General features: G+C 35.6%; 1 protein-coding gene across 7 annotated transcripts in view; it reads right to left on the bottom strand.

Moving 5' to 3' along the window:
• RNF13 (ring finger protein 13) overlaps positions 1–17,601 on the bottom strand; it is a 124,525-nt gene that overhangs the window by 51,997 nt on the left and 54,927 nt on the right. For 6 of the 7 annotated variants that reach the window (XM_081026497.1, XM_081026499.1, XM_081026498.1 and 3 more), the window contains exon 4: positions 9,312–9,437. In XM_081026497.1, coding sequence (XP_080882623.1) covers positions 9,312–9,437 — 126 coding nt within the window. Of the gene's footprint in view, positions 1–9,311; positions 9,438–10,691; positions 10,757–17,601 lie in introns of those variants that run through there. The other variant, XM_081026500.1, reaches the window with a different exon arrangement.

The raw sequence follows: 17,601 nt of genomic DNA, 5'->3' as shown, positions 1-17,601 counted from the left end.
AAAGCTACCCGTCCAGCCCTCACGCTATAGCCAGACAATTCAGTTTCTCCCGGTGTATCCCTGGTACCTTTCAAGCTGCTGCTCAGCACTGGAGTTCAGAACCAGTGAGTCTGTGCATGGGCCCTTTAAGAGGACTTCCTAGAACTCCAGCCATCCTCTCACTCGGCCACAAGCTCTGCTGGTTTTCACAACCAGAAGTTATGGGGACTTCTCTTCCTGGCACTGGAACCCTGGGCTGAGGAGTCTGGTGTGGAGCTGGGACCCCTTGATCTTCAGGGGGACCTCCACAGCCAAGCGAGCCCTCCTGATTTTTAACTACCACATGCGGGCATTAGACCAGGACCTCTGCCCCTCCTACCAGTCTCGATATTGCTTCTTCTGTATATCTTTAGTTATAGGACTTCTGTTCAGGTGATTCTCAATGATGGTTGTTCTGTAATTTTGACGTGGTCCTGGGAGGGGGACAGCATAGCATTTACCTATTCCACCATCTTGACCAGAGACCAAGTAAAGGCTGCTCTTATTCAACTTACCTTTAAAAACAAGCCTCAAAAGAACCAAGCTCATCAGCAAGTAACTTAGAGCAAAACAAAATAAATGTTCTTTAAAGAAAGACAACAAAGCCCAGTCACTCAACAACATAATGTAAGGGTCAGCATCCAAGCAAAAATTACTAGACATGTAAAAGAAGCAGGAAAATGTGATCTATAACCATGAAAAAAATCAGTCAAAAGAATAACAGGCCCAGAAATGACAGGGATATGGAATTAGCAGATAAGCACTTTAGAACACTTATTACAGATAATAATTTATTACAATTATGTATTTATTTACAATATATTTTAAATAACATTTATTTTACGTATTTGTTTACAATATATTTTGAATATATTCAATACAATATATTACAATATATTTTGAATATATTGTAAATATATTTAAAACAAATACAATTATGTATTTATGTAAATAAATACAATTATGTATTTATTTACAATATATTTTAAATAACATATTTTAAATATATGTTATATAAAAATTACAAATTATGGTCAAGGATCTTAAAGAAAATGTGAACATAACATGAGAGAGATGGATCTACACACACACACACAGACACACACACACACACACACACACAAGCATATATTTTGAAAGACCCAAATGAAATGTCTAGAAAAGAAATATTCTATATCTAAATGAAAAGTTCAGTGGATGGGCTTAACAGAAGAGAGTGTAGAAGAAAAGATCAGTGAATCTGAAGACATAGCAATAAAAATTATCTAAACTGAAACACAAGTAGAAAGGTGGAAGAAAAAGGTTCAAGAACTGTTGCAGATCAAAGGAGACATGACAACTGATTCAATATGCGATCCATGATTGGATCCCGAAACAGTTAAAAACAAAACAGTTACACAGAATATTTTGAAGACAATTAGGAAAGGTAAACATGTGCTCTACATTATTAGAGAGAATATACTAGTGAAAAATATATTACATATATACACACTGATATCCTATACTATTTATAGTATTTATCAATATTAAATATCCTAAATATGATCACTGTATTTTGAAGACATATAGAAGAATGAAGCTGTGGGAAAAAGAAAATCATAAGACATAAAAGATGGGGCTATTTTAAAATAGTTTAAGACAAAACACTTGAGAATTACTAACAATGGTAACTTCAACAGGATACCTCTGTTTTCATCTTTGTTATGTAAACCACAAGTTTTTGTCTTGAGGGCAATATATTTTTAATACTCATATGGGTCTTTTGACAACCTGATACATTTTAATCAAGCCAACATCACATAATTATCTTTAAATAGAATAATTTTCAACTGCCATGGTTCATTAATCACATAACATAAATGTGAACTAATCGCACCATTTCTCAAAAAGATAAAAGCAAAATCCTGCTTCAGTTAAAGATAAATGAAAATCACAATACTAGAAAACTAAATTTGTGATGATTTAGAAAGTATTACCCTAAAAATTAACAAAAGATAATTTTTTCATGCTTTTTGGTAGAAACATTAATTATCAGAAAACTAAGCCTATTGTCACCTTGAAAAACAGAGATCTCATAAAATAACATTTAAAGCATTGTGAATGCCGAACTTTATGTTACTTAAGGAAAGGAACTATCTTGTTTATTTGCATATATCTCAAGCCTAGAAGAATCTCTTACATAAATACCTGTTTAGTCAAACTAAATCACAACTAAGGTAACTGTCTATTCAGCCCTACCCAGAAAGATATACCACAAAAATAAAACGTCCTTAGTTCTTTTTTTAAAAAATGCCAAAAATTTTACTTCGGTCATTGTGGATAAAAATTTTACTGAAATACTTTGCACTTTCCCCGCTTTCTCAAGTAAAAGGCACCAAATGTAATTTGACCTTTTCCAGTGACTTGGGGATCATGAATGTGCCTCACCAGACCTTACGTGGTTTTTCTCCTTAATGTTACGTGTCAAATATCACTTCCTCTCTCTCTGTGCTTACTACTAGCAGACCACTAAATAGTGTCATTCCACCTTCGCTCCATCCTTAGTAAACAGAGAAGTAAACTTAAGAATTCTAATCTTTGAAAAAATTAAGTATATAAAAGTTCCAAGAAAAATTGTGAGGAAAAGTATATGGTTTTAAAGCTGAAGCTTTGTGACACTTATTATGGAGGTATAAAGGTATGTTTCCTTTTCTTATTTTGGGTTATGTTCTGAGTGTATTGACCTTTTAACAAATGGCATTTACAACTGTGTATGTTTATTGAGACTTAGAGATAAGTTGAGTTTGTTTCATTAGAAAAATTTTTGATAGGGCTGGTAAAATCTGTTTATATGCAAAGCCATAGTTAGTTGTTTCAAATATAGCTGAAAACAGAAGCCAGAATCCCTGGAACTTTAAAAATTAATTAAGACATTATGTTACGTTCCAGTGGCAGCATTTAAAAGTCAATCTTTGGTACATGGGAAAGTAATTTGTAAATACGAGGGTAGTGAAAATTGTGGGCAGTAAAATAACTTAGTGGACCTGAGTGAACTATTTTTTTAAGTAAAAAGAAAATCTGTAAGTAGTATAAGAAAGTACTGCTTCATGAAACTTGATTATAGGCTGCGTTGTATATGTGCTAGGGCATGAGTAAAAATAAATTTCTTACTGTGGGTTGCAGTCAAAAGAGTTTGAAACCCACTCATATAGTGAGTCCTTAATGTTCTGTAGGTTGTCTGCAATCAGAAGAGATTTGTGCTTTTCCACTCCCTGTAACAAGAATATTCTGCAACACACCATCACAAAATCAAAGTCATTAGCTCATAGGTCTTTGAAGGTGGCTGTTCCCAAAGTTTTAATACTGCATTGGCACATGATTTGTACAAAAGATTAAAACTAAAAGTAATCCTTTTTATTCTCAGTAACATCAAGAAAACCCAAATAAAACTTTATCTGCAGCTATTTCGGATGCTTATTATAATCTGAAGTAAAGATGCTTTAAAAAAAAAAAAACTTTTACTTTGCAATGAACTGTACCAGTTAAAATAAACTACATGAGTTAAAAGCAGCCAAAATACTTAATTTTCAGAATTGCAATTTAATGTTAACAAAGGTATCCATATAATATCCTCTAGCTACCCACGTATATTTAAGTGCATATTAAAATGAAGGACCTGATCTGAGTTCTTATTCTTTGGATACTAACAGGATTCATATCCAATCAAATCTCAATTATTTCTCATCCTAACACAGCAGACCCCCCATTTGAACCCATTTAGCACTGTAACTAAGGCTTGTTGGAAGAACCTTATGTGCAACTTAAGGATATCTCTCTGAACTTGCTATCAGCCCACTACGAATTTCCAAGTGATGACAGGGACTATACTGCACTTGAAAAATAACTGATGGAGGAATTACAATGAGAATTTTGGTGCTCAGTGCCACCCAGTGACAGATCTCTGATGATACTCCTCCCTTTACTGCCCTTTAATTTTGGTGTTCTAGGCACTGTACTAAAAGCTCAGTACACTGCAGAAAACATAAGCTCTGCTCTAAAGCAGTTGAAATGAGAAAAGATACACCCATGAGTTTTCTAGGCTAGAATCAAGAGAGGGAAAGAAAATAATACAACGGAGCAAAAAGAAAGAATTTACAGTAAAGAAACAGGAAACACACTGTACTGCTGGGGTTTGCTCTGGCCTTAGCAAATAACCTTTCCCATCACAAGCTTTTTCAAACACAAGACAGAAAATGGAGGCCTGAGAGAGAATAATGAAAGGTAAGGAAATCCTAGTAATCCTAGTAAGGAAAACAGAAGACTATTTTGTAAGATAACAAAATTTTGCAAAAACAAAATTATTTATTTTTATGACCTCATCACCCAAATAATCCCCAGAAAAGGTTATGGTAACTTTTTAAAATTCTCATAAAACATTTGAACCTAGAGAAAAATGTTTGTGGGACAAATAAATTATCTAGATTTAGAAATACCCAAGAGCATTAAGTGAAATGAACATGAAGCCAATAGAAGGTTCCAATAATATTGTTTATTCCCTAATCTAGTTAAATTTAATCGTAAGCCCTTACAGTTTTGCACATTAGTTCACGCAGCAAAAATTTATTAATCAGCTACCAAGTACCATAAAATGTATTAGGCACTAGAACTACAGAATCGAAAACATTATCTTTTCTTTCACAGAGACTGACATGGGATTAAATAAGTACTACTAGGTTGGTGCAAAAGCAATTGCAGTTTTTGCCATTTTTTTAACCCTTTAAACCACAATTACTTTTGTACCAACCTAATATATGAAAGAAATGATCTATTCTGCCTTGGAGAAAAATCAGGAAAGGTTTCAGATAGGAGATGATAGTTCATCTTAGACCTAAAACACAGTCAGATTCCCAAGACAGACAAGAGGGAGGATGTTACAGGTGAAGGACATGAGAGAAACCAAGACAGAGAGAGAGACCGCTCAGCACATGTAGGGACCTGTACATTCCTGCAGGGTAAGGTTGACAGAGGACAGGCAAAGTACAGATGTGACTTGAGAGGCAGAAGTCAGGTAAGGCAGGGACTTGTATCCCAACTAAATTTTGTAAAAGTCAAGTGCCAACAGAAAATGAGTACCAACATCTTCCTTATATCTGCAATCCAAACGTAACTCCATCCATTCCACCCCCAAAAAAAGAGTAGAGGAAATAATATCTAAGTCTTTTCAGCCTCTTGATAACTGGCCTATATGACTGTGAAGCCACATTTTTCAAAAATAATTACCGTGTTTCCCCGAAAATAAGACCTCGCTGGACCATCATCTCTAATGCGTCTTTTGGAGCAAAAATTAATATAAGACCCGGTCTTACTAAAACATAACATAACATAACATAACATAACATAACATAACATAACATAACATAACATATTTTGCTATATAATATATTTTGCTATAATATAATATTTTGCTGTAATATAATATTTTGCTATAATATAATACCAGGTCTTACATTAATTTTTGCTTCAAAAGACACATTAGAGCTGATTGTCCAGATAGGTCTTATTTTCAGGGAAACACGGTATTAGAGCATAAGATGATAATAAAATTCAGCAAAAGTACATGCATTGTACCATTTCTGTTTACTAAGCTTCCTTAGAGTTCAGTTAAAATAAATTGACTATTTGAAGATATTGTTAACTTAGTATTAAAACTACATGGTGGAAATATCTTGGACTGTAATGACAATGGAACAGATTTCTGATAACTAATCTAATTTGGTCATAAACACAGGCATTTTTGTACAGTGCTGAAAAAATAATCTTTTAAGTGATTATTTTAATATGTTTGAAAGAAGACATTTTCACGAATTTTTTTAAAATGTCCTATTTCCCACTGGGATGCCAACACAAGTCCGAGAACTCTTGGCCTCAGAATGCTAAAAAGTCATTTTCAATTAAAAGATTTAACATAGCCTTAATTTATTTACCAAAGAGCCAGCAATGTGTTTTAACTTCACTCACCAAAAGCTAATATTTCCAAACAATTATAGTTTGTCACAGTAAAGAACAGCACTGTACAAAGACGTTTTGCTTTTTCTCTACAGAGCTGTATTTTTCAGAGGACACAGTTTTTGTCAGTGTGAGTAAAAAGTGATTGTTTTCAGAACAACAGCTAGCATGTAATCAACAGTTCTTCTTACTGGCCTTCTGGACGTTCCACATATCCAAATACTGCTTTCCGAATATGTGTTTTCCTGCATCTCTTCAGGGCAAGATATGTTAAAAAGCTCAAATGTGCCTCTCCCAATAGAGGATTACAAAATTAAAACAGAGCTCTCTTTATTTCAGAATGCTACAAACAATTCAGTTTCCTACTCTCCAAAAATTATTAATTGCATGTCTGCCATCTTATTTGGCTTGCTCTCAGTCACAAAATACTTGGGATAGTTTTTATATAGAAAATCTGCCGTTTTCTTTATTATAGCACACAATTTTCACTTCCTCATTTACTTTTACAGAAGAAATAAGAGATATCCAGGTTTCTTTAACTACACTACAATAGTCATCTTCCAAAAAAATCTAGAGTTTACAAAAAGTAAAACCCTGAAATACCCACCACCCACCATTAATCATCTAAAGTATCTTGTTAAAATTTTATTTCTTCTTTCTTTTCTTTTGTGCTGTCTACAATGGAAAGGGTTCCTTTCTCCAAGGAAAGCTTTATAGGACAGAGCCAAATCTCATTTGTCTGAGATAATTTGTCACTTCAGGTAGGAAGCCTGGCAAAAAATAACCCTGCAACTACTATCAGAGGCAGCATTCTATACGGTACAGAAGTAAGCTTTTCTCAGTACTCGGTCCCAGTTCGCTATCTCAGGAATAAGGAAAGGAGTCATTTTCCCAACTATTTTCTTAAGTGGCTACATTCACACAAAATTATAAATATATATGAATGAACCACTACTTATTACCTACAAAGAGCTATTTATTTGCAATTCAGGAAAGAAGTACTATACATACATTGTAAATGATTAGGTTCCATAACATACCTAATACAAAACTGTATATAAACATCAATTTGGATGCCCAGAAAATACAGGCATAGATTTCTGATCTGAAGATTATAGTTAATAAAGCTAATAGCCCATCTACCACCAGTAACCACTAACCACCCTCAGAAAGGAAATTCTCTCTGGGACAAGATTCCAGTTGTTCTTCCAGTAACCATGAGGAATTACATTTACCAATTCACACTACTTTGGTAGGTAATCCATAATTCTTATACTTGTGTATTTGTGAAACTTGTATTTTATATATTATACATTGACATGCCTTAAACTTTCCTTTATAAGATAAATCAGAAATTTTACACATCAACTGACACAATGTGAATTATCAGTCAATAATTTAGTTTCTGAAAGGTCAAGGAAATAGTGAATTTTATGTGCCAACTGGACTGAGCTAAGAAATGCCCAGAGAGCTGGTATAACATTATTTGGGGGTGGTATGTATAAGGGGGTTTCTGGAAGAGATTGGCATTTGATTCAGTAGACTGAATAAATAAAATCAGCCCTCACCAATGAGAGAGGGCATTGTCCAATTCACTCAGGGCCCAAGACTAACAAGCATAGCTATTCATTCATTCCTGAAATGTGTTTTCGTTTCATGTGACAGTATTTTCCTAAATTTTGCAGTGAAACCTCCCATTGCCACCTAAAAAAGAAAGTTATAAAACAGTTTTTAAGAAGCTTTAAAGGTATTCTGGTTTCCAGTTACCAAAGACTGAATTGAGCCAAAAATTACATAGCATAATAGTGCAATAAACCTTGGAATCAGCAAATTTAGTTTATTTTTAATTTCTCAGAGGCAAGAAATTAATGAAATTATTACAATAATATTTCATTTTGTTGGAACAATCTGTAATTATTATAGCTTAGTTCTGGATCAAATCTTACAATCATTTAAATTCAAACTATTATAAACATATCTCTGAAGAGCAGGAAATATACATTTGACTTCAAGTTCTAATTTAAAGGCAATTGAGAGTTTAGATTTGTAATTAATATACAACAGTAACAATACCTACCGTGTTTCCCCGAAAATAAGACCAAGCCGGACAATCAGCTCTAATGCGTCTTTTGGAGCAAAAATTAATATAAGACCTGGTCTTATTTTAACATAAGATCGGGTGTTACATAATAATGATATGATCTGATATGATACTGGGCCTTATATTAATTTTTCTCCAAAAGATGCATTAGAGCTGATTGTCCCGGCTTGGTCTTATTTTCGGGGAAACACAGTATAATTTACAAAGTGCTCTACATTTCAAACCACTTTACAGTTATTATTTTATTTCTTTAATAACTTCACAGTGGAGGTGTCATTTCTTTTATGAAATGAAAGGATTAGAGAGAAAATTTCGGCACAGTAGGAGTCAGGGCAGCCTCTCCTACCAAGCAGACAAATTATCTAAGATCAGGCTATGGGAAGCCATGAAATAATATCCCATGTCTACTCTCTCAGATACATGCAAGAAATTACATGACACCCAGGGCTGAGGTAATAAACTAAAAGAAACATCAAGGCTTATTTTATACAGGCCACAATGTGGCTCTCTTCTGCCACTGCCAATCCAAAAACAGATTTGTAAAGACAGTATTAAAAGTATCAAAAAACCACACCTTTACAACAGCACTGATTATAGTGAGGTCCTATGGCCAAAACTGCGCTTCACTGTCTGAAATGCCAGCTTAAGGCACGCCAGGGAGACAGCTTTACACAGGTGACAGGCTCAGCATATTACAATAGAGAAATCCCAATGTCAAGAGAGATACAGACAGAGGTGTAGCGCTGAACTGGGAGGGTGGAGGCATAAAACTAAAGGTTAACGTTTCCATTCCCGGGTCAGATCAAGCAAGATGCCACCATTCAAACCACAGTTCATAGATGCCCAACAGCCACCTGGAAATTCTTAGAACTACTAGTAACTGTTCAGAACCTAGTCAATTTGCTTGGTGTCGATCTCACTAACACTGTGGGTCATGACACTGAAGGTATCTTCCCCTTCGTACTGGCTGCAAAAAGCTGAGAATACATTTCATAGCAAATGATTAAGACTGAAGTAAACCTGCTCCTCTATTTGTTTTGCTTTCACCATCTCCTAGTTTCTTTTTGACTTCAGTCCTTTCCTTTTTTAATCTGAATGAATTGTGTAAACTTTCTTAAATCCTTTCTGAAACAAGGGAGTATTTAAGTTAACAAACAGTAACTAACTTAACAAACAGTAACAAAAAAATTTAAAAAGCAAACATTACCTTTATATCAAAATTACAATCAAGTCTTCTAATTAACACGATGAAAGTCCCAGATGAATTGTCTTTTAGTGGTGGGGGCACTATCGGTTCACAGGCATTCTCTGGTTTTGAGTTAATCAAGAAACCCTGAAAAAGAATCGGCAATCAGTTTTTTCCTCTATTAAAACCCCCAAATCAGTTATTGTATAAACATCTATTGAACCTATTTCATGTGCTTTGCTTGATGCTAGGTGAATTATCTGACAACTCAACAGTTCCTACCCTCCAACCGCTCACCATCCCGGAACTTCTAAGGTTTATTTTTAATTTCATAAATTTCAGTATTTGGTTTCATAAGCATGTAGTTTTTCAAAGTAAGTTCTGTTTTTACTATTCAAGTTTTTGGGAAAAAAATCACACATCCGCCCATCACCCCAAAGACAACCACTATTAGCAATCTGGTATATTTTCCAACAATGATTGACATTTCTAAACCAAGCAAATACTTTTTTTAAATTAACTGTTAAATTTCTTTTATGTTATCAAACTGAAAATGCACAGAATTTCTAGGAATTTATTCTATAGAAACACTAGCCTGAATAAATAAAGGTATATGTAAAAGATGTCCCCTGATACATTGTTTTTAATAGCAAAAACTTCAAACCATACACAGCAATAAGGCAGCCATTTAAAAAAGGATAGTATATTTATACAATAGAAAAATGCAATCATTGAAAAGGAGGAGGTAAGCCTATATGCACTAAATTGAAACAGTGTCCACAAGATAATTATTAATTTGAGAAGAAAACAGCAAGTTGCTTTCCCAGAAATATAGGATGTTTTGACATCAGAAAATGTATTAATATAAAGTGTTATATTAATAGATTAAAACTCAAATGACTATCTCAACAGATGGAGAACACTGAATAAACACAAAAAAAGATGATCAAATTCATTAAATTCATTTATAAGAATAAATGAGCAATTAAAGCTATGACACAGTACCTTAACAACAGTCTATATGGTCTATTGGTTACACCAACCACCTATTGCCACAGGATACGGCAATTTCTCCTGCCTGGAGTTGCATTGCTTAGTTTGTGACAGGGAATGCTTGTGCATATGTATCAGGAATAAAACGCAGCATACCTTCATTTATTCTTAAAATAGTTCCCCTTCTTGATTCCACAAAGCATTTGGTTTTTACTTTGCAGGGAAACAGAACTGTGGTTATCATTCCAACAACAAATATTTACTTCACTCATGTTAAATTTACACACTGCTGCCTTTTCTGCACACACATATTTTGTTTTAATGCCAAATCACAAAGTACAGCTCTTTTCAATACACTTATAACAGCAATTAAATTCAACCTAGTACTAACAAGGCATATAACTCAACTGAAGTGCAGACAGGAAGAGCGAGGGCCATTTCCCATTTCCTGGTGATGACAGCTCCACCATGACTGCCACCTGGTGGACAGCAATTGAAAGACACATCCCAATTTCAGAGACATTAAAACATGGGGTAATAAAATGCGTCTTAGAATCAATATATTTGTGGTATGTACAGACAGAAAAAAGAGTCTACAAGTGGAACTTTAAAAAGGTTTTGCTTTTTAATCATTTCTGTAGTTGAATGTGTTATGACAAGCGTGTATTTTTAAACTTAAAATTTATAAAAATCAAATACACATTAAGCTAAAAGCCCAAAAACCAAATCTTTCTGCATAATGGAAATTGACTGTAGCCTTTTAAAAAATAGGTCTTACATTATTAAATATAATCTTTCCTGTGGACTATGCTAAAAAAAAGAATAACTTGCTCAAATAGCTTACTAATTCGTCTTCCCTCCGATGTGAGTCACTGACACCTCAGTGCACATTTACTTTGTTTCATGCACAGTCTGTGAGGTAGCATAATGGGCTTGGCCCATTTGTTTTGCAGAAGTCTGGTCCCTTAAATAGGTGCTGCCTTAAAGCCATCACCTTCCAGGGCTAATCTTCTTATGGAAAGGACGCTTGCTCTGCACTCAGGAATCCTGGTCTCTAGCTTCTGACCGGGGCACTTGGGGCCAGGATGGAGGCAGCCCAAGAAAACGACCAGTGCCCAGCAGACTCAGAAACCGGATGCCCACCTGTCTTCTCTTTGCTGTGATTCCCTGGTGGTTAAACAAGGATGCTGAACAATAACAGTGCATGCAGACTAGCACCTCAATTATCATCAAATGGATAATACAGTAAGTTTACAGTATATAAATGTTGGTTTTTAAAAGCTTTTATGACTATACATAAAGCAAAGTGCACAAAATATAATTCTTCAGCCTGATGAGTTCTCACCAACTGCACACACCTGTATCAGGAAACAGCATTAACTGCACTCCGGAAGTCCCCTCCCCCATCACTATCGGAACCTCCAACAGCTTCGATGACTTTCTGCCTAATCTTACACCTGACACAAACAGAACCATACAGGGTAGCACATGCTCTTTCAGACTTCTCAGTACTGTATCTCACATTCAACCCTACTGTTGAGCAACCCTATTGTTGAGATGTACTTGGTAGATCTTTCATTTTAATTTCCATGCAGTATTACATTATATGAATATGCCAAAATTCATTCTACAGTTGATGAGCATTTGGGTAATTTCTAAGAAGGGGCTATTACGAACAGTGCTACTATAAATATTCTAGTACAAGAAGGAACACATGTGTAAGTCTATTAAGTATGTACACTGAAGTAGAACCATAGGATATCAAGCTGGACCATAGGGTATAAAGCTTTAGTACATACCGCCAGTTTTCTAGTGGTTTGGGTTGCTACTTTTTAAGTAGAATATTCAAATAATCTAAACATAAAAATCTTGCTAAATACAATTTTGTTTTAATGCTTCAGAAGATATTCAGTATTGCAATGTTTCAGGGTATATGTTAGGAAAAATTATTCTTGTTGATAAATTATATTGGTTAATAAAGTCATAAAGAGATATATAATTGAATAAAGTGGTTTTGCTTAAATGATTGTTTCAGGCTAAAAAGAGCCTCAGACTTTCCTTCCCTTCAGCTTGCACTGGATGGCAAACTATATAATGAGCAAAATAAAGCAGAGTATTTGCAATGATAATGTCTATGAAAATGCTGAAAACAAGGCAGCCATGCATCTTTCCCAATGTAAGAGTATAAAAGTAAAGGCAGGAAGATGGGGGAAGATGTGGTAAGTTGTTTTGTTAGTGAATCCCTGAAGCTATGAATTAGTAATTAGCAACTGCAGTGACAGCAAGCAGTCACCACGTGCTGAGCCATGGCACTCAGCACAGGGCCAAGCACTTGCCCTTTAAATGTCCTCATTCATTGCAAACACGTTTGCAATGACCCTATGAGATAACTACCATTCTTATCATCCCTGTTTTAAAGATGAGGAATCTGAGTCTCAATGGGTTCACACAGCAGGCGTGCAATCCCAGGGAGTCAGACTCCACAGCCTGTGTTCTCAACCACAGTGCGACACTGCCTCCAAAGACGGACTAGTGAAGAACCAATGGCAACAAGAGGAGGCATGAACATTTACAACAATGAACACACAAAAATGTTAGACTAAGAAGCAATTAAGGGGGCCAGCCCGGTGGCTCAGGCGGTTACAGCTCCATGCTCCTAACTCCGAAGGCTGCTGGATCGATTCCCACATGGGCCAGTGGGCTCTCAACCACAAGGTTGCCGGTTCAACTCCCCCAAGGGATGGTGGGCAGCGCCCCCTGCAACTAAAATTGAACACGGAACCTTAAGCTGAGCTGCCTCCCGGATGGCTCACTTGGTTGGAGTGCGTCCTCTCAACCACAAGGTTGCCGGCTTCGACTCCCGCAAGGGATGGTGGGCTGCACCCCCTGCAACTAGCAACGGCAATTGGACCTGGAGCTGAACTGCGCCCTCCACAGCTAAGACTGAAAGGACAACTTGAAGCTAAACGGCACCCTCCACAACTAAGATGGAAAGGACAACAACTTGACTTGGGAAAACGTCACTGTTCCCCAATAAAGTCCTGTTCCCCTTCCCCAATGAAAATCTTTAAAAAAAAAAAAAAAGAAGCAATTAAGGCCGATTCCAAAATTGATTCAAATACTTCAAAATGATGATGATGTCGACTGTTCGGCCCCCATTTTTACACTCCAACATAGTCCAAAAAGAGTTATACTGATCAATCAGACTCTATCAACTAATGTTTTCCTAATGTGAGACAGATGAATTTATTTATATCAACAATTTCTTAGAATGTTAAAAATATCCACTGCCCTTCTCTCTAATTCTTTATTAGATCATTCTTCCAAAATCTACCAGTAACTTTCACATACAGAGAACATACACTTTTTCACAAATAGTTATAGATTACTCTCCTCTTATGCAGTAAAACATACTTTAACTATTATTCATATCATATTCAGTTCCTTTAACACTATGTTCTGAATACATTTGTCTCATTTCATGAGGGCTCTGTTTAAACACTAGGAAGATAAGACTGAGTCCCTACTCAAGTAATTATTATCTGAAAAGAACTAACAGATCCAATAAGATAAAACAAGGTATAAACAACATGTAGTATAACTGCATAGAACAGAGCAAATCATTCATTCTAACTATGGGAGGCAGTAACAGAAGAAGTGGTGTTTGACTTGGTTCTTAAACTTGACTGTTTTTCAGTCGGGTGCCAAAAAGTGAACATACTCCTATAAATGACCTGACCAATATAACGGATAGGAACCATCACTCTTTAACCTGACCTAGACATTATACTTCCACTGATGCACTGTAAAACCACATTAGGTTTCTGGCCAACACATCACAGCTGTTTCAACAACTTTTTGACATGTTACTAAGCTATATTTCTACGCTTTTCAGTACCTATCTTTTAAGACTCAAAGGCAAAACATTAGTATATTAACCATTCCAAGCTTAACGCCATCTGCAAATCTGATGGCCATATCTTCCATGTCTTTCTACATATCATTGAGGAAAGCACTGAATAAGATAGAAATGTGAGGGTTATAGTCTAATTACAAGTTAAGCCCTTAACTGGATTAAAAGAAAAGGTTTTCAAAAGCCTCATAAATTAAATATTACATTTGTAGCATTATTCAGAGTAGTAACTGAATATCTTTCACCTCAAAGTTACATCTCACCTTGTATACTCTGTTAGAATTCTCCCCAATAACCTCTTTTGGTTGTATATTTTATCAATGAGTTAGATTTTAGACTTTAATAAAACCTGACTAAAAGACATCATGAAAATACAATAAGCCCATTAAAAACTGAAAACATTAAAATACTTAAAAGTGATCACTAAGTCATCAATAATATTGTTTAGACCAACTATATAATTTTTAAAACAAGAACTTATTTCTAAAATGTTCAAAAAGCATTAGAAACAAAATTTGGATAATATTAATATTCTAAAACTGTCAAAGCTTTAATAAAAAAAGTCCCAGACTATTAGACTTATTTATTCATTACACTGAGATTAAAAACAAACAGGAAAAGGAAAGAAAAAAGCCGAAAGATTTATGCAATGCTGATATATAGCTCTAACACCATCCATCTCAATAATTTCCTCAATGATAATTTTTGAGTGATTTGTTTTTAAAAAGAATTTGATAATTAGCATTTATCAGTTATCTACTGGATGCTAGGTTGAAAGACTTCCCGGCTATGATGAAGTAATAGGGGCTAGATTTAATCTCTTGCTTTAAATAACTAGAAAACCAAACAAAAGATATGAAATATCAGCTTTCAAACAATGGATAACAGCACAGGACAGTAATTCTTGAGAAGAGGGAAGCAAATAAGACCAGCGCTTACAAATACCTCAGTTCACTCCCTGGAGAGATTCCCAGCCCCAGAAAAGGGCAGCGGAACCCCACAGAGTCTGGTGGTCTCAACGAGTTGAAGAGTTCAGAGTTTGGAGAGGCCAAGGCAGCTAAGTTCTGTGGGGCACAACACTGGGGAGGAAGGGCTGCAAAGAGAGAGGGCTCCAGACGTTTGTAGAGGTGTCCACTCAAGACCCTGGCTGAGCAGTAATCTGCATGCGTGCGGGGAGCTACCAAAACTCAGAAGGAACCATCAGAAAGGTTGTCAAGAGACAACCTCTGGAGCGCACACAGGGCTGGAACAGTTCATGTTCCCATCGGCCAGAGCGGAAAAACTTTCTAACAGAAAGCACCAAATAGAGAACTCAGAAGACTACCGCTCAGAGTGGGCCAAATTTGCCCAAAACACTTGAAGCACATGAAAATAGAAACACAAGTTACCAAAATTTGTGGGACACAGCTCAAACAGTACCTAGAGAGAAATTTATAGCACTATATACCTATATTAGAAAGGAGGAACAGTTTCATATCAATGATTTCAACATTCATCTAAAGAAACTAGAAAAAAACAAGAGCAAATTAAACTCAAAATGAAAGAAGGAAACAATAAATAAAGCCACTATCCTCATGCTGGTCCTTGGATATGTATTATTATAGACAAGTAGACACTCCTAATGATTGTGTAAAAGTCTGCAATGTGGTTTACAGACAACTGGTATTTCAAGTTATTCGCTGTTGTTGACGTTAAGTATCATGACTAAACTGAAGTCCTAGGATACACAGATTGCTTTATACTCACAACTGAGAATCACAAAGGCATTATCATCCCTGTTCTAGAGTAGAAACTTCAGCTTCGAAGAAGATAACGTACCTACCTTGTTTCCCCCAAAATAAGACCTAGCCGGACAATCAACTCAAATGTGTCTTTTGGAGCAAAAATTAATGTTAAGACCCGGTCTTATTTTACTATAAGACCGGGTGTGACGTGATGTGACGTGACGTCATGTGATACAATAGGATGTGATACGATACGATACAATAAAATACAGGTTCTTATATTAAGTTTTGCTCCAAAAGACATGTTAGAGTTGATTGTTCAGCGAGGTCTTTTTTCGGGGAAACAGGGTAAGAACACTCAGCTGCTAAAGGAAGGTACAGTGAGTCAAACCCAGAGCTGTCTCAAATGATGCTTCTTTTCTCCAAAACAGTCTTTCAAAATTTAACATAAACATGAAAAGAAAATAATTTCAGTGAGATTAATGAAACTAAAGATTATTCTTTAATACTGTATTTACATTATGATGATGATATTTGCACTAAACAAATATACTTGGAAAAGAAAACAGCTCAAACTACTTAAAGAGGGAATTACACGGTGTCAAGAAGGGAACTGGTAGCATCAAACCAAAGCTAGTTCTATATACACAGAACCAATCAGTAAAACTTTTACCTGATGTCAATACTTTTATTCTAACTAACAGATAGCAATACAATTATTTAAGAAAAGATTCCTTGTTTAATACAAGGATTCATTTTCAGATTTAATAATTACAAAGCAAATTCTCAGCATCTACTGTATCATTACATATGCCAAACGTTCCAAGTAAAATATGTTCCACTTGGGTGAGGAAAGGTTAGGAAATAGTGGTGAAGCCAAAAATGTATACTGATTGAAGAAGTTATGAATAATCATAGGCAGTTGTGGTTCAACTTATGCTCCCCTTGATGCCAAGTAAATGTTAACAGTTTTGCATCTCTGCTCTACATGAGGTACTCAATATAAAAAATACTCCTAAATGAGACATATGAAACAAGATGAGCTAGTCACCGAGGTGTGAAGGTTAGCACAAAGGGGTTGGTATATCTCCAATCTACTTCCTATTATCAGCCAGCAAAATAAATCCTGAAGTTGGAGGCTAAGCAGAAACTAGATGGGATGTCACCCTAAAATTAGCAAAGGTCCGGTTACCGGGTTCTTAAACATGGCTTTTCATGCCTACAACAGAACACATGAGACAGCAAACTTCAATATATTTATGGACATTTTAGTCATTTCCTACTTCATAATTTATTCCCAACAAGTCAACCTGAAGCATCAACTGCAGTTTTAATTTTTCATTTTACTGATATACTCACTCACTGAATATGTACTGAATCCCTACAAGCCAGGCACTGCCAGAGATAAATATTCTGCCTTCAAGAGATGTACGTCCTACGCCAGACGCTGCACTACAACAGAAATGAGTAAGATAAAGTACCTGCTGCTCGCAGGCACCTCTGCTGTAATATTACCCTTCCTGGTTTTACATTTATCACATTTTCAACTTATAAATACTGAATACAGCTCTTGCATCTACTCATATTGCTAAAACTGTTCATACAGGATTGAAAGAAATACTCCCAGAATATTGTGATCATTTTGAATGCACTACTTCCCCAGGATTTGATATAGTTGGTA

Source organism: Rhinolophus hipposideros (assembly GCF_964194185.1).
Source record: "Rhinolophus hipposideros genome assembly, chromosome: 2".
Lineage (NCBI taxonomy): Eukaryota > Metazoa > Chordata > Mammalia > Chiroptera > Rhinolophidae > Rhinolophus > Rhinolophus hipposideros.
The sequence above is the reverse complement of the archived record's forward strand: the minus strand, read 5'-3'. Positions and strand labels throughout refer to the sequence as shown.